We start from the raw sequence: 24,549 nt of genomic DNA, 5'->3' as shown, positions 1-24,549 counted from the left end.
CTGTGATCCCAGCACTTTGGGAGGCCAAGGCGGGTGGATCACTTGAGGTCAAGAGTTCAAGACCAGCGGGGCCAACATGGTGAAACCCTGTTTCTACAAAAAATTACAAAAATTAGCTGGGTATGGTGGCATGCACCTGCAGTCTCAGCTACTCGGGAGGCTGAGGTGAGAGAATTGCTTGAACCTGGGAGGCAGAAGTTGCAGAGAGCCGAGATTGCACCACTACTCTCCAGTCTGGTGGACAGAGCAAGACTTCGTCTCAAAAAAAAAAAAAAAAATTAGTCAGGGATGGTGGTGTGCTCCTGTAGTCCCAGATACTCAGGAGGCTGAGGTGGGACACCTAAGCCCAGCAGCTTGAGGATGCAGTAAGCTATGATCAAGATGCCACTGCACTCCAGCCAGAGCAAGCAGGGGACCCTGTCTCTAAGAAATACACACAAGAAAACAATAAACAAATAAAATGACATGAAAACCACACCCTCAGCTTAAGAGAATGCCCAAACTTCCAGATTACCTGTAAGCAAAAAAAGAAAATATACCAAACGTCAGTGAGTGACTGCTCATCCTCCTACTCCAAGCCTTTGTGCAAAAGAAGAGCATTCTGAGAAAAAAAGCATGGTGTAGAGAACAGGGGAGCTAGTGGCAGGCCTAAAATTGCTCTAAAACCACCCCCAGAAACAGAAAGTCCACCCGAAGTGTGAAAATACTGCTGGTACATCAGAGCCCTGTTTATGGAAAGGGGCATGATTCCAGGGGGAAAGACTAAAAAGTTGTGGAAATAAGTCAGAAAACCTAGAACAAATGCGTAATTTTTCAGGGAAATGCAGTCTACAAAAATTAACCCATTAGAGTAAGAAAACTTAGGCAGACCAATTTGTATTAAAAAAAAATAGAGGGAGCCTCTCTGAACCTATTCTGGTTCAGAGGCTACCTGATTAAAAATAAGAAAAAAATAGAGAAAACAATTAAGGAACTACCGCACAGAAAATCACCAGGTCCAGATGGATTCCCAGTGGAATTCTACCAAACCTTCAAAGACCAAATAGTCTCAATTCTTAAAATTATTCCTGAGTACTAAAAAGAAAGGAAAACTTCCAACTTCCTTTTACAAAGTAAATATAACACTGATACCTATACCAGATAAAGACGGCACAAAGAAAAACAACAACTAGAGACCAATGGTACTCATGAATATTGATACAGAACTTCTAAACAAAATATAAAAAGAATCCAATACCACATTTAGAAAATAATGCACCATAACCAAGTGGTTAGAACTAGATATCATACCACATATCAGAATAAATTTTAGGCTGGACACGGTGGCTAACACCTGTAATCCCAGCACTTTGGGAGGCAAAGGCGGGTGGATCACTTGAGATCAGTAGTTCAAGACCAGCCTGGCCAACATAGCAAAACCCCATCTGTACTAAAAAAAATACAAAAATTGGCCAGGTGTGGCAGCAGGTGCCTGTAATACCAGTTACTCAGGAGGCCAAGGCAGGAGAATCGCTTGAACCCGGGAGGCAGGAGGCAGAGGCTGCAGAGAGCCAAGATCATTCCACTGCACTCCAGCCTAAGTGACACAGTGAGACCCTGTCTCAAAAAAATAAAATAAAATAAATAATAAACATAAAAGATGAAACAATGCAATACTAGAGGAAAACATGGGTGAATTTCTTGTTAACCTTAGAATAAGGAAAGGCTTTCCACGACTCAAAATCCAGGGGCAATAAAAAAAAGATTAATAAATCTGGGATAATTTTAACATTACCTTGCTTTTTAAGAAAAATTCACTAAATGGTAAAACCTCAAAGACTGAAGTCAGTTCTAACTTGCAATTTGAGAGTCTTTAAACAAACCATTCTTTGGAAACCAAGAAACTTAAATTCAACTCCATTCAGAGGCGGACAACTTACAACCCACAGTCCCTCCCACTGAGTTCAGTGCTATTCTCAGCCAAAAAAAACAAAAAACCTTCATGTCAATTATAAAAGCAATGACGGCCGGGCGCGGTGGCTCAAGCCTGTAATCCCAGCACTTTGGGAGGCCGAGGCGGGCGGATCACAAGGTCAGGAGATCGAGACCACAGTGAAACCCCGTCTCTACTAAAAATACAAAAAATTAGCCGGGCGCGGTGGCGGGCGCCTGTAGTCCTAGCTACTCAGGAGGCTGAGGCAGGAGAATGGCGTGAACCCAGGAGGCGGAGCTTGCAGTGAGCCAAGATCGCGCCACTGCACTCCAGCCTGGGCAACAGCGTGAGACTCCGTCTCAAAAAAAATAATAATAATAATAAATAAATAAATAAATAAAATAAAAAATAAAAGCAATGACATGCCAAGGCTCAGAAAAACAGCCATACTATTAAAGCTGGATGCATATTTTGCTCTTCTAGCACTTACTCATGTTTTTCAACCCAAAAGACTAATACCCATGTAAGGGGAGAAGTATCAGGAAAATGCTTCTGAAAAACATATTTTAAAAATTTGATTTGAAGCATCTCTTGGTTATTGAAGCAACCTACACAGCCAAACCACTGTCTCAAATCCCAGAATGTCACATCTCTTGGGCAAGCTAATTAATCTCTCTGCTTTGGTTTTTACATCAACAAAATGTGGATAATAATAGTGCTTGCCTCATAAGAAATGAGAATTAATGCACATAAAAAAATTATAAAGCATATAAAACTATTAAAGCTTGTTTGCTTGTTGTTACCTTAATGAATACATAAAACTATTATTGACTATAATTTCTCTACCATGGATTGTAGGTTTCATTAATATGCAATTACTCTAGTATTAAATAACTTATTATTTAATAATCTTTATCTTGAATGCTACTTAGCCCAATATTATTGGTACCACCTGACTCTCTTTTGCCCATGTTTGTTTTATTTATTCTTTGCCATTCTGGGCCAATTTGTCTTTTTAAAGCAGAACACAATTAAATTTTTTTTCATTTTTCAAAATATTTTTATAAAATAGAGATGGGGTCCCACTATGTTGTCCAGGCTGGTCTCGAACTCCTGGGCTCAAGTGAGCCTCCCACCTCAGCCTCCCAAAGTTATGGGATTATGGGTGTAAGCCACCATGCCCAGCCTGGATTTTTTCTTTTAATTCCATCTGGGTCAGCCATTAATTGAAGGACTTAATCCATTGTCACTGACAGCTCATGTTTGGTATCGTATCTGCTGATTGTTTCCTACTTTCAATTTTTTGTTTTCTGTCTTCTGCCACTTAGTGACTTCAGTGACTGTCTACTTCAGGCAGATACCTGTTTCTTATTCTAACAGGATCCTAATTATTTTAAATTATACTGGTAGCTATATTGTAGCATTTAAAAAAAACACCTTAATCCTACAGTTCCCAGGTTATTATTGAAGGGAAAATAACTTTTGCCTCTCTTGGATGGGAAGTGAAGAATTTCTGGCTGTTGCTCTACTAGTCCCCATTAAATGAAATACAGCAGGCTCAGCAGTTGCTTCATTTTAACCACCAGTTAAATAGCCCAGGCCCACACAATCTACCTGCTTATCTGTTCCCTGTCACCACTGTCATCTCTTCTTTTTTAAAAATAGATTCTAAAAGAATTTATCATATTTGTCCTTGACCTCACCCCTGTGATGGCAGCCTCAAACATACTATTATTAACTGCTTTTATGAAGATCTTTGTACAGGGCGGGGCAAGGTGGCTCACACCTGTAATCCCAGCAGTTTGGGATGCTGAGGTGGAAGGATTGCTTGAGGCCAGGAGTTCACGATCAGCCTGGGTAACGTAAGGAGACCCTGTCTCTACAAAAAATTTAAAAATTGGTGGGGCATTGATGGCACACACTTGCAGTCCCAGTTACTTGGGAAGCTGAGATGGAAGGATTGCCTGAGCCTGGGATGTCGGGTTGCAATGAGCTGTGATTGTGCCACTGAGCTCCAGCCTGGGCAACAGCACTTTAGGAGGCCAAGGCGGGCAGATCACTTGAGGCCAGGAGTTCCAGATCAGCCTGGGCAACATGATGAAACCCCATCTCTACCAAAAATACAAAAATTAACTGGGCATGGTGGTGCGTGCCTGTAGTCCCAGCTACTTGGGAGGCTGAGGCACAAGAATCACTTGAACCTAGCAGGTGAAGGTTGCAGTGAGCCAAGATCACGCCACTGCACTCCAGCCTGGGCAACAGAGACTGTCTCAAAAAAAACAAACAAACCAACCCACAGCCTTGTATGTATACATATATACACTGACATAAATGTGCATGTGCATATACACACTCCCTCTGTGTCTGACTGTGTGAGACACACTTGACACACACAGAAATGGGATTCTCTTGTTTTACACTCTGATTTTTTCACATACTACAACTTGAAAATCTTTCTTTTTTTTTTTTTTTGTTTCTTTTTTTTGAAATGGAGTCTTGCTCTCTTGCCAGGCTGGAATGCAGTGGCGGGATCTTGGCTCACTGCAACCTCTACCTCCCAGGTTCAAGCAACTCTCCTACCTCAGCCTCCTGAGTAGCTGGCACTACAGGTGCATGCCACCATGCCCAGCTAATTTTTGTATTTTTAGTAGAGACCAGGTTTCACCATGTTGGCCAGGATGGTCTTGATCTCTTGATCTTGTGATCTGCCCGCCTCAGCCTCCTAAAGTACTGGGATTACAGGCGTGAGCCACCGCACCTGACTGTAGATCTTTCTATATCATTACTGTGTTGGGGTTTTTTTGTTGTTGTTTTTAGACAGGTTGCACAGGTTGGAATGCAGAGGTGTGATCATGGCTCACTGCTGCCTCAACCTCCCAGCCTCAAGCAATCCTCCCACCTCAGCCTCCTGAGTAGCTGGGACTACAGGAATGCACCACTATGCCCAAATAATTTTTTTATTTTTTGTAGAAATGGAGTCTTGCTATCTTGCTCTGCCTGGTCTCGAACTCCTGGCCTCAGTCCTCCTGGCAATGCCTCCCAAAGTGTTGGGATTACACGTGTGAGCCACCATACCTGGCCCACATCCAGGACTTCTTAACATTTTATGGGGGGGTATTTTTTTTTTTTGAGATAGGGTCTCACTCTATCTCCCAGCCTGGAGTGCAGTGGCACAATCATGGCTCACTACGGCCTCAACCTGCCAGGCACAAGCGATCCCTCCGATCTCAGCCTCCTCAGTAGCTGAGACCAAACCTGGCTAATTTTTTTATTTTTCCTTTGTAGAGATAGGGTCTTGCTATGTTGCCCAGGCTGGCCCCAAGCTCCTGGCTTCAAGCAATCCTCCTTCTTTGGCCACCCAAAGAGTTGAGATTATAGGCATGAGCCACTGCGCCCAGCCAGTACCCTTTTTTTCAATGGCTACATAATACCCCGTTGTATGAATGTGCCATCCATAATCTGACCCTTCTTATAGGACATTTATGTTATCCTCTGGTTTTTTGTTATTACAAATAATGCAGCAGAACATATCCTTCACAATCATTTTTACATACTTTTACAAATAAATCTGTAACATTAAAGTTTTAGAAATAAAATGGCTTTCTCAAGATACGATCATGTATTGCTTAATATCAGGAATATGTTCTGAGAAATGCATCATTAGGTGAGTTCGTCATTGTGCAAACATCATGAAACGTACTTACACAAACTAGATGGCAGAGCCTACTGCACACCTGGGCTATATGGTATAACCTATTGCTCCTAGGCTACACACCTGTACGGCATGCTACTGTACTGAATACTGTAGTTAACTGTAACACAATGGTATTTGTGTATCTGAACACATCCATACATAGAAAAGGTACAGTTTAAATATGATATAAAAGGTTAAAAATGGTGGCCAGGTGCAGTGGCTCACACCTGTAATCCCAGCACTTTGGGAGGCTGAGGCAGGTGGATCACTCGAGGTCAGGAGTTCAAGACCAGCCTGGCCAACATGGTGAAACCCCATCTCTACTAAATATACAAAAATTAGCCAGGCTTGGTGGCGTGCACCTGCAGTCCTAGCTACCCAGGAAGCTGAGGTAGGAGAATCACTTGAACCCAGGAGATGGAGGTTTCAGTGAACCCAGATCACGCCACTATACCCCAGCCTAGGTGACACAGCAAGATTCCATCTCCAAAAAAAAAAGGTTAAAAATGGTATGTCTATACAGGACAGCTCCATTATAATCTTTTCTTTTTTTTTTTTGAGATGGGGTTTTGCTATGTTGTCCCCACTGGTCTCAAACTCCTAAGTTCAAAAGATTCTCCTGCCTGGCCTACCAAAGTGCTGCGATTACAGATGTGAGCCACCATGGCCCGGTCCATTATATTCCTTTTTTTTTTTTTTTTTTTTTGAGATGGAGTCTTGCCTTGTCGTCTAGACTGTAGTGCAGTGGCCCGATCTCACCTCACTGCAACCTCCGCCTCCCAGGTTCAAGCAATTCTCCTGCCTCAGCCTCCTGAGTAGCTGGGATTACAGGTACCTGCCACCACACCCGGCTAATTTTTTTGTATGTTTTTAGTTGAGATAGGGTTTTACCATGTTGGCCACGCTGGCCTCAAACTCCTGACTTCAGACAATCCGCCCACCTCGGCCTCCCAAAGTGCTGGGATTACAGGCGAGAGCCACCGCGCCCAGCCCATTATATTCTTATGGGACCACCATTATGTATGCCGTCCATCATCAACTGAACCATCATTATGTGGCACATGACTGTATATAATTTTTTTATTTTGACAAATATTGTCAGACCACCCTCAAAATAAGGTACTGGTCTGAATGGGCATACAGTGTGAAATCTGCTGTTTTCCCTCACTTGTGCCAATACTGCATATATTACCAGACTCTTTCATCTTTGTCTATCTGATCAATGGAAAATGATGCCATGTTAGTTTGCATTTCTTTGTAAGACTGAGCACTTTTTCATGTTTTCAGACCACTTGTTTTTCCTTTTCTATGAGTTGTCAGTTTGTTGTTGCTCATTTCCTATTAGATTTTTTTCTTATTGATTTGTAGTTCTTGATATAACTAGAATATTACCCTTTACTGTATGTGTTGCAAATATTTGTCTCCGTTTTTTTTGGGTTTTTCTTTTGCCCCCCTTTTTAGTCTGTGGCATTTTTTTTTCCTACAGAGGTTCATGTTGGCATAGTTAAATTTATCAGATTTTTCCATTATGATTTCTGGGTTTCTTGCCATGCTTAGAAACTGTCTTAATTCACAGCAGTGTTGTGTGGTAGAAATTAATTAATACATGGAAAATGCTTAGCACAGAACCCGCCCTTGGAGTTTCACCTTTGCAACTAGAAATTTAGATGTTATCCGGAAGAAAACATTTAGAATAAAGTCACAGACCTTAATGGGACCCTGCACAGCATGGCCCCTGGTTGACTCTGGTTCTCTGATCACGTCTCCGATTTCCTCCAATTGCCACATGTGACTTTTACATGTGCTTTTCCCTCTGGTGGTCCCACCATCAGATCCCCCATCCTACCTTCTCAACAAACTCCCTGCTTCTCAGGGGTGATACTCAACATAGCAACATAGCATCTAATCACACATTTCTACAGCCTCCAGGTTGAAGGCTAGACTGGCAGTTCCATGAGGGCAAAGGACATGTCTATTTCTTTTATTGTTTTTTAGAGATAAGGTCTCGTTCTGCCCCCAGGCTGGAGCGCAGTGGCGTGATCATGGCTCACTGCAGCTCCAACTCCTGGGCTCAAGCAATCCTCCCACCTCAGCCTCCCGAGTAGGAACATGTCTATTTCTTCACCACCGTAACCGCAGCCCCTAGCAAATGGTTAATACAGAGCAGTTCCTTACTAAACATTTGTGGCCAGAAGGGAAGGAAGAGCAATCTTGGGGTGAGCCCCATCACTACCCTCTCCTACATCCACACAGTTTCACATCTGTGACCTGGGTGGTGTCAACAGGAGGCTGTCAAGGATGACTCCAACTTCCACGTACTCAAGAGGAAGAGGCAGAAGGTAGCTGACAAAGCCCTCTTCAAACTGGTCCCACCAGCTCTTTATGTGGCAAAAAGATGGTCATTGTTTTTAATACACAGTCTCTTCTCACCCAATCGGTGGTGATGACAAGGATATTTTTCCCTATCTGAATGCTACTGTAGTCATTTTAATAAGAATTTCCAAAGTGAATGTCTAGGGCACCTATGCATATGAGCCAAAAACTTGCCCCAAAGCCTCCCCATGCATTTGGAAACACCAAATGTTGATATCTGAAACTAACTTGCAGTCTGGGTAACAAAGTAAGACCTCATCTCCAGAAAAAAAAAAAAAAAATTTAATTAGCTGGGTGATGGCACATGCCTATAGTCATAGCTACTCTAAAGGCTGAGGCAGAGGCCAAAGGTTTGAGACCAGCCTGGGCAACATAGTGAGACCTCGTCTCTAGAAAAAAAAAAAATGTTTTTTAATTACCCAGGCATGGTGGCCCACATCTGTGGTCCCATTTACTTTAGAGGCTGAGATGGAAGGATTGCTTGAGCCCAAGCATCTGAGGCTGCAGTAAGCCATGACTGTGCCATTACACTCCAGGCTGGGTGATAGACCAAGACCCTGTCTCAAGATAAAAACAAAACAACAACAACAACAACAAACCTATACGAATCACAAAATAAAAAAGATGATTTATCCATACTTATATTGTTACAAACACTAATTTTTCCACAATTATGAACTGGCTCTGATAATAAGAAAAAAGCAATATATGGCCAGGCATGGTGGCTCACACCTTTAATCCCAGCACTTTGGGAGGCTGAGGCAGGCAGATCACCTGAAGTCAGGAATTCAAGACCAGCCTGACCAACATGGTGAAACCCCATCTCTACTAAAAATGCAAAAATTAGCTGGGTGTGGTGGCATGTAACTGTAATCCCAGCTACTTGAGAGGCTGAGGCACAAGAATCACTTGAACTCAGGAGACGGAGGTTTCAGTGAGCTGAGATGGTACCACTGCACTCCAGCCCGGGCAACACAGCAAGACTCTGTCTCAAAAAAGATAAATGTAATATGTTGGCTATGATACATTACAGCAGTTAAAATTACAGCTATACTTACTGAATGTTTGCCACGTGACTGTGTGCAAAGCAGACTTGAGAAATCAAACTTTTCACTACTACATTCTGCTATTTATTTCTAAAAATTTCTTTTTTTAAATACCCTTGTGCTTGCTCTTATCTCATATTTCTAAAAATTTCTTTTTTGTTTTTTTGTTGTTTTTTTTTTTGAGATGGAGTCTCGCTCTGGCACCCAGGCTGGAGCACAGTAGCACAATCTCAGCTCACTGCAACCTCCACTCCCGGGTTCAAGCGATTCTCCTGCCTCAGCCTCCCAAGTAGCTGGAATTACAGGCATGTACCACTACACCCAGCTAATCTTCCTGTATTTTCAGTAGAGACAGGGTTTCACCATGTTGGCCATGGTCTCAAACTCCTGACCTCAAGTGATCTGCCCGCCTCGGCCTCCCAAAGTGCTGGGATTACAGGAGGCATGAGCCACTGCACCTGGCCCACCCTGTCTCTTAAAAAAAAAAAGTAGTTTCGGCCGGGCGCGGTGGCTCAAGCCTGTAATTCCAGCACTTTGGGAGGCCGAGACGGGCGGATCATGAGGTCAGGAGATCGAGACCATCCTGGCTAAAACGGTGAAACCCCGTCTCTACTAAAAAAAAAATACAAAAAACTAGCTGGGCGCGGTGGCGGGCGCCTGTAGTCCCAGCTACTCGGGAGGCTGAGGCAGGAGAATGGCGTGAACCCGGGAGGCAGAGCTTGCAGTGAGCTGAGATCCGGCCAGTGCACTCCAGCCTGGGCGACAGAGCAAGACTCCGTCTCAAAAAAAAAAAAAAAAAAAAAAAGTAGTTTCAACTGCCAAAGGTGAAACTAGGTAAACACCACCTACATCCATCAGCTAGATCAGCAACAGAAGATAAGGTAGGTGGTCTTCTCCTTTACCCTTTTATTAAATAAACTGTATTATTTCATTTACAACTTATAATTATGCTATCCTGTTATTAAGAACAAACAGATGAGAATAGTATTTTCAGGGAAACTTAGTAACCAGTATTTAGCACAGAGGCTGGAGACAGTAAGGACTTAATAAACATTAGTTTTCACTATTATTATCATTATTATTATTAGTGGATGTTATGCAGGATAGATACTTCTCATGCATAATTTTGTTAGTTTCACATAGGCAATTGTGACATGTATATCATTTAAGTTAACACTGCTTTTTCATATACTTCTTCATGGCTCTGGAACTGTCTCTACATTATTTCAAGCAATAGTTAGAGGCTGGACATGGTGGCTCACACTTGTAATCCCAGCACTTTGGGAAGTCAAGGAGGGCAGATCACCTGTGGTCAGGAGTTCAAGACCAGCCTGACCAACGTGGAGAAACCCCATCTCTATACAAAATTAGCCTGGTGTGGTGGCACATGCCTATAATCCCAACTACTCGAGAGGCTGAGGCAGGATAATAGCTTGAACCCAGGAGGCAGAGGTTGCAGTGAGCTGAGATCACACCATTGCACTCCAGCCTGGAAACAGGAGCAAAACTCCATCTCAAAAATAAATAAATAAAAAATATATAGTTAGAAATTGAAATGGCTATTCCATGACCATCTACTTGAGCTTTAGTAGATTTTAAACTTCCTTCCATAGCTTTTTTTTTTTTTCCAAAAAGTATTCATAATTACCAAAATGCTTCCTGGTTACAGGTTTAATACGTGTATTCAATCACTGACAATTTTGTGATTTGCAACTTGCTTATCACTAGAGTAAGGAGCAGTTAGAGTTAATTCGACCCTGAGAACTTAGTAAGGGAAGATAAAGAACAGTGGAATTAATAAAAATCTTTATGTAGGGCCAGCCTCAAACGTTATAAGCACTTGTAATATTAGTAAGTGAGGCAAAAAAAAAAAAAAAAGACAACACATATCTTGACCATCTCACACCTAGCATAATTTGACACAATAGGATTTAGTTTACAAACCGAACTAATAAATGAAAACTGCAATGTAAGTACATCCATATAACCTGGGAGGAGGGGAAATGACAAATCAGTATGGCCTCATTTGAGTTTATCAACTTTATTACAATTAATACAGAATGATTACAGTTAATTACAATTGACACAGAGGGTCCAGATAAGATGAGAAGAGACAAATAAATGTTCAGTCCTCACCATTTATATAGTAGGCACTTGATCAATGGCTGCTGAGTGAATGAATTTTGATAGGAGTAAAGGATGAAAAGACACTGATGGGCTAGGCACAGTGGCTTATGCCTACAATGCCAACACTTTGGGAAACTGAGGCATGAGAATCACTTGAGCTAGGAGCGCAAGACCAGCCTGGGCAACATAGCAAGACCCCATCTCTATAAAAAATGAAAAACTTAGCTGGGCATAGTTGTATGCACCTGTGGCCCCAGTTACTCGGGAGGCTGAGGCAAGAGGATCACTTGAGCCCAGGAGTTTGAGCTTTGATGAGCTATGCTTGCATCATTGCAATCCAGTGTGGGTGACAGAGCAAGACCTTGTCTCAAAAAAAATAAATAAATAAATATAAAAATAAAAAAACACTGAAGGGAGGGGGTAGAGAAAGAGTTACGAGGAGAGGGAAGTAAGCATCCTTCTCCTCATCTTGCTCATTCTAACACCTGCAAAACCTGCCAGCTCCCGACAATCCCTTCTAACCAGCCATCATCTAGCATTATCTATATCTATATCTATATATTTTTTTGAGACAAGGTCTCACTCTGTCACCCAGGCTGGAGTTCAATGACATGATCTCGGCTCACTGCAACCTCTACCTCCCAGGTTCAAGCAATTCTGTCTCAACCTCCCAAGTGGCTGGAACTACAGGCATGCACCACCATGCCTGGCTAATTTTTGTATTTTCTGTAGAGACAGGGTTTCGCCCATGTTGCCCAGGCTGGTCTTGAACTCCTCAGCTCAGGTGACCTGCCAGCCTCAGCCCCCCAAAGTACTGGTATTACAGGTATGAGCCACCGCGCCTGACCATTGTCTATATTTATTAAGGATCACTGGCCAGGTGCAGTGGCTCACACCTGTAATCTCAGCACTCTGGGAGTCCAAGGAGGGAGGATTGGTTGAGCCCCAGAGTTCAAGCCCAGCCTGAGCAACATAGTGAGACCTCGTATCTACAAAAATAAAATAAAATAAATTTTAAAAGATAATAAGGTCATAATACAGCCCAGGTAGGTACCACTCATTTCACAGAAAGACACACACACACACACACACACACACACACACACACACCAGCAATTGGGGAAAAGAGCCTCAAATCAATGTCTAAAATAAGCTCCAGGGCCTATTACACATGACCCCTGTGTTAAGTGGGTTTTAAAAAATGGAAGACGGCCGGGCGCGGTGGCTCAAGCCTGTAATCCCAGCACTTTGGGAGGCCAAGACGGGTGGATCACGAGGTCAGGAGATCAAGACCATCCTGGCTAACACAGTGAAACCCCGTCTCTACTAAAAAATACAAAAAAAAACTAGCCGGGCGAGGTGGCGGGCGCCTATAGTCCCAGCTACACAGGAGGCTGAGGCAGGAGAATGGCGTAAACCCGGGAGGCGGAGCTTGCAGTGAGCTGAGATCTGGCCACTGCACTCCAGCCCGGGCGACAGAGCGAGACTCCGTCTCAAAAAAAAAAAAAAAAAAAAAAAAAAAAAGGAAGACATAATTCCATAATTCCTGTCTGTAAGAGTTTACATTTCTCAGCAACAAAAAGAGAAAAAAAAAAAAAAAGTTTTGGCCAGGTGTGGCGGCTCACGCCCGTAATCCCATCACTTTGGGAGGCCAAGGCAGGTAGATCACCTGAAGTCAGGAGTTCAAGACCAGCCTGGCCAACATGGCGAAACCCTGTCTCTACTAAAAATACAAAAATTACCCAGGTGTGGTGGCACATGCCTGTAATCCCAGCTATTCAGGAGGCTGAAGCAGGAGAATCAGGTTAATCAGTGGGGCAGAGGTTGCAGTGAGGCAAGACGGTGCCACTGCACTCTAGCCTGCCCTACAAGAGTGAAACTCTGTATCAAAAAAAAAAAAAAAAGAGTTTACAAACCTGAACTATTTGCCAGGAAATCACACCCGAAATCTGAATGCAGATCTGCAAAGGCTCGGGACTTATGTCAAGTGAGTTTTTAAAAAAGATGCTGATGAAACAAAAAGAAAATACAATGATGCTGAATATTTTATCTATGCATCCCCCTCCCCCAGTGATGTGGGGAAACAGTCAAGCTGGCCAGTAATTTCAGGAACTTCATCTCAAGGCTGCTATACTGAGAAAGGAGGTTTAGGCGGGGGGCGGCAGCCCACACCTGTAATCCCAGCACTTGGGGAGAATCGCTTGAGCCCAGGAGTTCAGACCTCATCTCTACAAAAAATCAAAAAAATTAGCCGAATGTGGTGGTGCACGCCTGCAGTTCCAGCTATTCAGGAGGCTGAGGAGGGTGTATCCCTTGAGCCCAGGAGGTTGAGGCTACAGTAAGCTATGATTGCAACATCACCCTCTAACCTGGGTGACAGAGTGAGACCTTGTCTCAAAAAAAAGAGGGGTGAAATTTAAACTAGGGATCCAAAGTCTAATTTCAGGGTGGGAGTGGTTTGAGGGATGAGAAATTACTTAATGGGTATAATTTAGACCTTGTCTCAAAAAAAAGAGGGGTGAAATTTAAACTAGGGATCCAAAGTCTAATTTCAGGGTGGGAGCGGTTTGAGGGATGAGAAATTACTTAATGGGTATAATTTACATTATTCAGGTGATGGTACACTAAAAGCCCAGACTTCAATGCTGGACAATAGATTCACGTAACAAAACTGCATTTGTAACCTTTAAATGTATAAAGTCTAATTTCAGTTTCTTATATGCATATAAATTTATATCTTTCTTACCTGCTACTCCAAAAAAATTATTTTATTTGTTCTTGGGGAGTAAGTTTATAGTTTGTTACTTTCTACAGATTAGAAGAATATTCCTCATTTCTAATCTAATTAAATTTTAATATTCTATAGTAAGAGAGTAAGTTATGCAGAAAAAAAAAGGGGTCAATAGGGACAAGTATCATAAGTAAAAGGCTACAAAAAAGTTAAATTCTTGAAAAGTGTTCTAATGCATGCTACACTGTATTTCATTTAACTAGCCCACCATTGATGAACATTTCAGCTGTCTCCAACATTTTGCCATCACCAACAATAATGCAATAAATATCCTACTGAATGTAAAAATTTTTTTGAAGTTGTTAGGCAGGGCGCAGTGGCTCACGTCTGTAATCTCCAACACTTTGGAGGCCGAGGCGGGTGGATCGCCTGAGCTCAGGAGTTTGAGACCAGCCTGGGCAACATGGCAAAACCCCACCTCTACACACACATACACACACACACACACACACACACAATTAGCCAGACATGGTGGCATGTGCCTGCAGTCCCAGCCACTTGGGAGACTGAGGCGGGAGAATCACTTGAGCCTGGCAGGCAGAGGTTGCAGTGAGCTGAGGTCGTGAGCCTGGGTGACAGAGTAAGACCCCATCTCAAAAAAAAAAAAGCCGGGCGCGGTGGCTCACGCCTGTAATCCCAGCACTTTGGGAGGCCGAGGCGGGCGGATCACGAGGTCAGGAGATCAAGACCATCCTGGCTAACACAGTGAAACCCCGTCTCTACTAAAAATACAAAAAATTAGCCAGGCGTGGTGGCAGCCACCTGTAGTCCCAGCTACTTGGGAGGCTGAGACAGGAGAATGGCATGAACCTGGGAGGCGGAGCTTGCAGTGAGCCAAGATTGGGCCACTGCACTCCAGCCTGGGTGACAGAGTAAGACTCCGTCTAAAAAAAAAAAAAAAAAAAATTGTTAAAGCAGCTTTTTATCTTTTTTTTTTTTTTTAAAGCAGCTTTTTAATGGTAGTGCATAGCTATGTCTTTATAAATCACTATTTTCTCATGGAGTTTCATTGGTCAGCATCTCTGCTTTGATGACAAGACAATAAACAAAAACTACCTCCAAAAAAGACTTTCCACAAACTACTTCTACCCAAGTTCAAAGCCTCTCTCATCACTTGTCTCATCTCCCTGAATCTACTCCTACCTCCTACAATCCTTCCTTCACAGCAGCCAGAGAAATATTTTAAAATAGATCAGCTCATGCCACTCCCCTGATCACATCCTTCTATGATTTTGCATTGCTCTAAAAATACAATCTGCACTCCTCTCCATGGTCCACATGACACTAAAGACATTAAGAATCCCTGTGTGGTCTGCTCCCACCTACCTCCCATCTTCCCAGCCTCACAGTTCCCACATGTGCTCTCTCCCAGTCTTCAATCACTCCAAGATCTTCTCCCACTTCAGCACTTTTGCATTTGCTGTTTCCTAAAACCTGGAATACTCAATACCTAGCACGGTACCTGGCACAGAGTTACCCCATGATAAATAGTTCTTCAATGGATGGATAGATATTCCATTAGAGTGGGCCAGTGAGATGATAAAAACTTGAACCATTTTCTTTAAAATAGACATTGTAAAGGCCAAGTACAGTGGTTCACATCTGTAATGCTAGCACTCTGGAAGGCCAAGGCAGGCAGATAGCTTGAGCCCAGGAGTTTGAGACCAGCCTGGGCAACATAGCAAGACCCTATTTCTACAAAAGAAATAGAAAAATTGGACAAGTTTGATGCCATGTGCCTGTAGTCAGTCCCAGCTACTCAGGAGGCTGAGATGGGAGGATCACTTGAGCCCAGGAGGTCGAGGCTGCAGTGAACCAAGATTATGCCATGGCACTCTCCAGCCTGGGCAACAGGGTAAGACCCTGTCTCAAAAAAAAAAAAAAAAAAAACACATTGTGCATGTGTATATACATGTGTAGACAGATATACACATTACAGAAACACATACAATGTGTCTTTGTGTTTATATGAGTATACAAATATACATATATACACATACATTCTAAACAGTATAATCTATACCAATAAATTTCCAATTTCAGGCTGGTGTGGTAGCTCATGTCTATAATCCCAGCCCTTTGGAAGGCCAAGGTGGGCAGATTACTTGAGGCCAGGAGTTCGAGACCAGCCTGGCCAACATGGTAAAACCCCATCTCTACTAAAAATATAAAAATTAGCCAGACTTGGTGGCATGCACCTGTAATCCCAGCTACTTGGGAGGCTGAGGCACAAGAATTGTTTGAACCAAAGAGGTGCAGGTTGCAGTGGGCCAAGATTATATCACTGCACTTGAGCCTGGATGATGGAGTGAGATTCTATTTAAAAAAAAAAAATTCAAATTTCATTTTGGTACTAGCTTTATCAAATTAATTTGATGCTGGCATAAAAGTCTGTCTCCCTCCCTAAATTCAGTGCTCCTCACGAACATGGATAGTATTTTTCCTATTTCAGTGTTGTCAAAGAGCATCAGATATACACATTTGCTCAAGGCACAAAGTCCTCCAAAATTCACAGTAAGAACTGGGCTGCATTTTAGGGCATCTGAATCCATTTCAGGGTCTCCAATCCTTGGTTGGGGTCCATAACACCCAGAGACCTTGCCAACATCACTTTTTGCCTCTTTCTTCCTTAAAAACGTTGGCGTTGGATGGCAAGTGCTGTCTGTTTCCCAGAGGGAAGGGGAATAAACTGAGTGTCTCTATTGTTCTGTGGCTGCCTAACAAAGTACACCACGGCCTGCTAGGAACAATTACAAACATGAGTTGGCTCTGCTTTTCCAGCATCATGTGCCACTCATAACAGTCTCCACATTAACCATGGACATGAGGGATAAGTCATCTTAGCAGCGGCCCCTGCACTTGAGCAACTCTAACCAAAAACTTGGCCTTACATCGAGACCTAACGTTAATAAAGACATCCCAGTTTCAACTGGAAAGACACAGAACTGTTAGTTTTCAGCAAGGCAAGTTTATTTACTCCTGCAGGAGATAAACAAACGTGGCCACCAGAGAGAGCCCAGGACAAAATGTACTTGACCTGCAAGAGATAAACCAAAAGCCTCCAGTCTCAGAACAAGCTCAATTTTCTGCCCCTCTCAGCTCATCGTCGCGTATGGATTTCAGAGGAACAAAAACAGATGTAAAGGAGGTACCACATGCTGAAGGAAGAGTTGGAAAATACAGGCAGTTGGTTTCACAAAGGCAGAGAAGGGCAGAGAAGCAACCTCAAAATCTAAACCCAGTACTATCACTGCTACATGATCAAGGAAGGAGTCACTTAATTGCTCAATGCCTTAGTTTCCCTACCTATGATGCTGAGAGATATCAGTACATTGAGTATACTTACATTTTAATTACTGGATGCATATAAAAGTCTAACCCAAAAGGAGTTATTTTGATAATTAAGCAAAACAAAATTCAGACCACTAATCGTCATTCAGGTCACCTATCAAAACTAACTGCATTCTCCCATTCTCACATTTCTGTAGGATTTTTTTCCCTCCTAGAATTTATTACTACCTGAAATTATCCTATTTAGTCATGTGTTTGTCTGCTCTCTCTCAGCCATGAAAATAGCAATATTGGCTGGGCGCGATGGCTCATGCCTGTAATCCCAGCACTTTGGGAGGCTGAGGCGGGTGGATCACCTGAGGTCAGGAGTTCGAGACCAGCCTGACCAACATGGAGAAACCCTGTCTCTACTAAAAATACAAAATTAGCCAGACGTGGTGGCGCATGCCTGTAATCCCAGCTACTCGGGAGGCTGAGGCAGGAGAATCGCTTGAATTTGGGAGGCAGAGGTTGTGGTGAGCCGAAATCGTGCCATTGCACTCCAGCCTGGGTAACAAGAGTGAAACTCCGTCTCAAAAAAAAAAAAAGAGAAAAGAAAGAAAGAAAGAAAGAAACTAGCAATATTTTCCTATCTTACTGCTTTATCCTGCCTGGCTCATTAACTTCCTGTTGAATGAATTAATACTAGGTTAAAGTAATTTGAAGGCCAGACACAGTGGATCATGCCTGTAATCCCAGCACTTTGGGAGGCCAAGGCAGGAAGATCGTTTGAGCCCAGGAGTTTGAGACCAGTCTAGCCAACCTGGCAAAACTCTGTCTCTACAAAAAAATTCAAAAATTAGCCGAGTGTGGTGGTGCACACTTGTAGTCCCAGTAATCGGCAAGCTGAGGAGGAAGGATGGATTGAGCCTAGGAAAACAAGGCTGCAGTGATCGCACCACTGCACTCCAGCCTGGGCAACAAAGCGAGACTCTATCTCAAAAAAACATAATAATAACAATAATAATAAAATTCTAGGGCTGGGCAGGGTGTCTCACGCCTATAATCCCAACACTGCAGTAGGCCAAGGTGAGAGGATCGCTTGAACCCAGGGGTTTGAGACTGCCCTGGGCAACACAGTGAGACCCCATCTCTATTCAAACAATTTAAAAATTTTAAAAAAACAAAAAAATTTTAGGAGATATAAACTAATATATAGTGACAGAAAGCAGAACAGTGGCTAAGAACAAACGAGGGATTACAAAAAACATGAGGCAAAATTACGAGGGACAATAGATGTGTTCATTATCTTGACTGTGGTGGTGGTTTCCCAAGTGTATATGTATGTCAAAACTGATCAAATTGTACATTTAAATATATGCATTTAATTGCATGTCATTTATAGCTCAGTAAGGCTGGTTAATAAAACAGACTTATAATCTAAAAAATGATAAATCATTCAAAATTCTGTGTATTATGTTCATAATCTGGCTTTTTGGGTGGTACACAATACCAGGGCTGGAGGGGAAAAGGAACAACTCCATTTCAAACTGTCATCTTTACCACTTGCTGCTTTGACTATGCCCACACTTCCATGCTTCTAAACTAACAAACTGGACAATGTAGGGTCTAATACTACACAGATCTTTTCCCAACCCTCAGCCCCCTAAAGCAGCAAATCCTTACTTGTCTGGAAGAGCAGACACCAGGAACAAAAGGCTCAATGACTATTAGACAGATTAAAGAATAGACAACTGTTTATTTAAAAGCTCCCTAAAGAATTAGAACATTTGAGGCTATACACTGTTCCGTTGAAATGCAGTTATATATTACCCAGATCCGCAAGCACTTGCCAACAGACCTGTCCAAGTCACTCACTTCCTACGAGTTCTGTTTTCTTTTTTCTCCCCTTTTTAAATTCCAGATCCATGTAAGAATAACATGCCAGGTCTGTTTGGAGGAGACATTCCTAATATTTTGAAAAATCTCATTCAGGCCGGGTGCGGTGGCTCACGCCTGTAATTCCAGCACTTTGGGAGGCCGAGGCAGGCGGATCTCGAGGTCAGGAGTTTAAGACCAATCTGGCCAACATAGTGAAACCCCGTCTCTACTAAAAATACAAAACTCGGCCGGGCACGGTGGCTCATGCTTGTAATTCCAGCACTTTGGGAGGCCGAGGCGGGCGGATCACAAGGTCAGGAGATCGAGACCATCCCGGCTAACATGGTGAAACCCCGTCTCTACTAAAAATACAAAACATTCGCCAGACGTCGTGGCGGGCACCTGTAGTCCCAGCTACTTGAGAGGCTGAGGCAGGAGGATGGCTTGAACCCAGAAGGCGGAGCTTGTAGTGAGCCGAGATTGCGCCACGGCACTCCAGCCTGGGCAAGAGAGCGAGACTCTGTTTCAAAAAAAAAAATTAGGCCGGGCGCAGTGGCTCAAGCCTGTAATCCCAGCACTTTGGGAGGCCGAGACGGGCGAATCACGAGGTCAGGAGATGGAGACCATCCTGGCTAACACGGTGAAACCCCGTCTCTACTAAAAAATACAAAAAACTAGCAGGGCGAAGTGGCGGGCGCCTGTAGTCCCAGCTACTTGGGAGGCTGAGGCAGGAGAATGGCGTGAACCCGGGAGGCGGAGCTTGCAGTGAGCTGAGATCCGGCCACTGCACTCCAGCCTGGGCGACAGAGCATGACTCCGTCTCAAAAAAAAAAAAAAAAAAAAAAAAAAAAAAAAAAAAAAAAAAATTAGCCAGGCATAGTGGCATGCCGATAGTCCCAGCTACTTGGGAGGTTGAGGCAGGAGAATCGCTTGAACCTAGGAGGCGGAGGTTGTGGTGAGCCGAGATCGTGCCACTGCACTCCAGCCTGGGCTGTTAACAGAGTGAGACTCCGTCTCAAAAAAAGAGAAAAAAAAAGAAAGAAAAAAAAATCTCATTCAAATAGCCTCAATAGCTTGAATCGTTTTTTAAATGTCTGAGACAGTGACCATAATTGAACAACCATGGAAAAGAATAGACAATGGGTCTTAAGTGTGAGTGGTATATAGAGTGATTATATAAAATAGCAGGATCATTATCTGAAAACAAGTCACACTACTGTTTGACAACAAAATTAAGGCTTACAAGTGGTTAGCAATAGTTACAAAATAATAGAAGCAACATAGTGATTAAAAGTAGGGATTCTGTCTCCACCACCTACTAGCTGTGAGGTTAAGCAATCTACTTAACCTCTCCGAAACTCGGTTTACTCATCTTTACAATGGGGATAATAGTAGCCATCTGAGAGGGCTGTCGTCAGAACTAAGCAAATGTTAGCTATTAGTAGTAATATTACCCTGATCTTTCAAAGGATCTCATTAACTCACTAATTCTCCTTAGTTTCAAATCTTGTCATTTACTAGCATGTTGCTTCTGGGCCTCGGTTTCCTCATCCATAAAACGGGTACCAGTAAAGTGACCTGACTGTTAAGGTTGCAGTGAAGGATTAAATAACGAGATGCGGCTCCCTTCCTTTCCATCTCCCAAAGCGAATATCGCAGAGGAAGGAAATACTTCTAGTGGCTGCAGATACAGTCAGTTTTTCCATTTCTGGCACGTGAGGGGTGGGAGAAAAAGAAGACACAAAGGGGCACATAAAAGGGTCAGGGGTCCTTCGTTAAGACCCCAAATGCACGCAAGTGGCACAGTGACCCAGAACGACTAGACCACTGGGGGCCCGGCCCCGCGCAACTCCCATCTCGTGTCCCAAGGAGCCTCCCCAAGTGAGCAGGGTTATTTCGGAATCACCATGAGGCAATTCTCATGAGGCAATGGGTCAGGAATGCGGCGCTGAGCCGGGCCGCTGGCGCCCGTGGTTCCCTAGGCGGCTCTACCTGCCCCAGGCCTGACGGGCATCCCCCGGGCTGCCGCAGCCGGAACTCAGGGAGGCAGGAAATGAATGGGGACCCAAGGGGTGGGGGCGCGGTGGGGCCGGCCCCCGGGCCGAGGAGGGACAGGGGACGAGGAGGGAACTGGCCCCCAATCCCGATCCGGGGCGGGAGCCCGAAGCCCGGCCGGGGCGCCCCCTTCCGGACGGGGCTGACCGAATGCGGCGGGGGCCGGGCCGAGGCCCGGGCCGGGCCCCTCGGGGCTCCTCACCTCCGCGATGTCATGTTCCTCCCGCCCTCCGGCTCCGCGACGGACCCGCTCCTTGCTCAAGCTCCACTAGGCTCGGTCACATCGGGCTGGCCCGAGGGAGGCCCGCTCGGGACCGGACGCGGGGCAGAGCCAGCCGGCCGCGCACAGACCCCCCTCCAGGCCTGGGGATCCCGGAGACTGTGCAGCCGCCCCCCGGCCCGGCTCGCTCCTCCTCCGCCCCCGCCCTTCGCCGCCGTCGCCCCCGTGATGTCACCGCTAGCGACGCCCGCCGCCACTTCCTGCTTCCCGTTAGCCGAGGACGGAGCCACGGCCGGGAATGGCAGCGCGGGGGTTCCGCGGAGGCGCTAAGCGCAGCGTCCAAAGCATCCTTGCTTCCTCCCGGAAATCGCGGCCGCCGGGTGTGAGCTGCGCGCTCGGCGGCTACGCCACTCCACCGACCGGGCGCGTCCGGGCCCACTGCCACATCGATTTCATTCATTTCGTTCCACAAATCGCCACTCGACTCATTAGCTGTGGAACCTTGGGGAATTACCTACTGTCTCCGAGCCTCAGTTTCCTCCATTAGGCTGGGCGCGGTGGCTCACGCCCGTAACCCCAACAATTTAGGAGGCTGCAGCAAGAGTGTCGCTTAAGCCTAGGAGCTAGAGGCCAGCCTGGGCAAAAAAGACCTCATCTCTACAAAAAATGCAAAACCCTAGCCAGGCGTGGAGGCTGCGGCGGGAGGATAACTTAAGCCCGGGAAGTCGGTGCTGCAGTGAGTCGTGATCACGCCACTGCCCTCCAGCCTGGGCGACAGCAAGACACTGCCTAAAAAAACTAGTAATAGACCGGGCGCGGTGGCTCACGCCCGTAATCCCAGCACTTTGGGAGGCCGAGGCGGGCGGATCACGAGGTCAAGAGATCGAGACCATCCTGGCCAACATGGTCTCCACTAAAAATTCAAAAATGAGCTGGACGTGGTGGCGTTCGCCTGTAATCTCAGCTACTTGGGAGGCTGAGGCAGGAGAATCGCTTGAACCTGGGAGGCAGAGGTTGCGGTGAGCCGAGGTCGCACCACTGCGCTCCAGCCTGCAATAGAGCCAAACTCCGTCTCGATAATAATAATAACAAATACTACTTTGGGGTGGGAGCAGTGGCACACGCCTGAAATCCCAGCACTTCCCTTTGGGAGGCTGAGGCGGGCGAATCGCTTGAGTCCAGGAGTTGGGAACCAGCCCCGGCAAAATAGTGAAATCCCATCTCTACAAAAAATACAAAAATTAGCCGGGCGTGGTGGCACGCGCCTGTAGTCCCAGCTACTCGGGAGGCTGAGGTGAGAGAATTGCTTGAGCCTGGAGGGTCGAGGCTGCTGTGAGCCGAGATCAGGCCACTGCACTCAGGCCAGGTATGGTGGCTCACACCTTCATCCCAGCACTTTGGGAGGCCGAGGCAGGAGGATTGCTTGAGCCTAGGAGTTCAAGATCAGCCGGGGCAACATGGCACGACCCTGTCTCTAAAACAAAAAACAAACAAACGAAAAAGCTGGGTGGTGGGGAAGTATTATTTTGGACACTGTGAAGCTCGAGGAAGAGGGCAAGGCCAGAAACGGAGAAGCCAGTCAAAATACGGGAATACTGTAGTATTCTGGTCTGGGAATAATGGTGACTCAGACCAGATTGAGAAGAGTAGAGTTTTTTTACTTGATTGATGCCCATATAACTCATTGAAGGCTACAGATCTAGCTGGGTGTGGTGGCTCACACCTGTAATCCCAGGACTTTGGGAGGCCAAGGTGGGTGGATCATCTGAGGTCAGGAGTTCAAGACCAGCCTGGCCAACATGGTGAAACCCCATCTCAACTAAAAATACAAAGATTAGTCGGGGTTGGTGGCGCACACCTGTAGTCCCAGCTACTCCGGAGGCTGAGGAGGGAGAATTGCTTGAACCAGGCAGACAGAGGTTGCAGTGAGCCCAGATCGCACCACTGCACTCCAGCCTGGGCGACAGGACAAGACTCTCAAAATAAATAAATAAAGGCTACAGATCTAGTGAATGGCAGAGCCATAAATTTAACCCATATCTATATAGCTCCAGCATCCTCATTGTTTTAATGCTTGCCCATTTCATTCATATACAAATGACTTTCATACTGTGTGCTAACTGCTTCAGCACTCATGTGCTCCTTACAGAGATCACCTTTAATATATGTCAATTTAATTCACATAATAGCCATTCAACAAGCATTTGTCCCTCTCCCTAAACCTGGCCACCTAGATGACAAGCAACATTTTAACTGATCTCAGGCCTGCAGGCCTAAACTTCCTAATCCAATCTCCACATAGTAGCCAGAGGAATCTAAACTACAAAACTAGGTGGGGCACCGTAGCTCATGCCTGTAATCCCAGCACATTGAGAGGCCAAGGCAGGTGGCTCACCTGAGGTCAGGAGTTCGAGGCCAGTCTGGCCAACATGGTGAAACCTCGTCTCTACTAAAAATACAATTAATTGTGGCCAGGCACAGTGGCTCACACCTATAATCCCAGCACTTTGGGAGGCCGAGGCAGGTGGATCACCTGAGGTCAGGAGTTTGAGACCAGCCTGGCCAACATGGTGAAACCCAATCTCTACTAAAAATACAAAATTTAGCTGGGTGCAGTGGTAGGCACCTGTAGTCCCAGCTACTTGGGAGACTGAAGCGAGAGAATTGCTTGAACCCAGGAAGTGGAGGTTGCAGTGAGCCAAGATTGCGCCACTGCACTCCAGCCTGGGCGACAGAGCGAGACTCCATCTCAAAAAAAAAAAAAAAAACTGCAAAACTAGTCACTCCCTACATTGAATTCGTCAATGGCTTCTCCTTGTTTTTAGGATGAAATCCAAAAAAAAGAAAAGGTTTATCCCCCCGGGTGTGGTGGCTCACGTCTGTAATCCCAGTGTTTTGGGACTCCTAGGTGGGAGGATTGCTTGAGCCCGAAGAGTTCAAGAACAGCCTGGGCAACAGATTAAGACCCCTGTCCCTACAAAAAAAAAAGTTTTTTGTTTTGTTTGAGGCGGACTCTCACTCTGTCACCCAGGCTGGAGTGCAGTGGCGCAATCCCGGCTCACTGCAACCTCCACCTCCCGGATTCAAGTGATTCTCCTGCTTCAGCCTCCCAAGTAGCTGGGATTACAGGCACGAACAACCATTACCAGCAAATTTTTTTTTTTTTTTTTTTGTATCTTT

The 24,549-nt window shown here is 44.9% G+C and overlaps 1 protein-coding gene across 2 annotated transcripts in view; it reads right to left on the bottom strand.

The window, feature by feature from the left end:
• Window positions 1-21,572, bottom strand: part of PTPN11 (protein tyrosine phosphatase non-receptor type 11) — a 100,376-nt gene extending 78,804 nt beyond the window's left edge. For both annotated transcript variants that reach the window (XM_015431574.3, XM_005572299.4), the window contains exon 1: window positions 21,352-21,572. In XM_015431574.3, the coding sequence (XP_015287060.1) occupies window positions 21,352-21,365 (14 nt within the window). In that variant the 5' untranslated portion in view covers window positions 21,366-21,572. The remainder of the gene's footprint in view (window positions 1-21,351) is intronic.
• Window positions 21,573-24,549: the final 2,977 nt, after the last annotated feature.

This window comes from Macaca fascicularis, chromosome 11, assembly GCF_037993035.2.
Source record: "Macaca fascicularis isolate 582-1 chromosome 11, T2T-MFA8v1.1".
Taxonomy (NCBI): domain Eukaryota; kingdom Metazoa; phylum Chordata; class Mammalia; order Primates; family Cercopithecidae; genus Macaca; species Macaca fascicularis.
The sequence above is the reverse complement of the archived record's forward strand: the minus strand, read 5'-3'. Positions and strand labels throughout refer to the sequence as shown.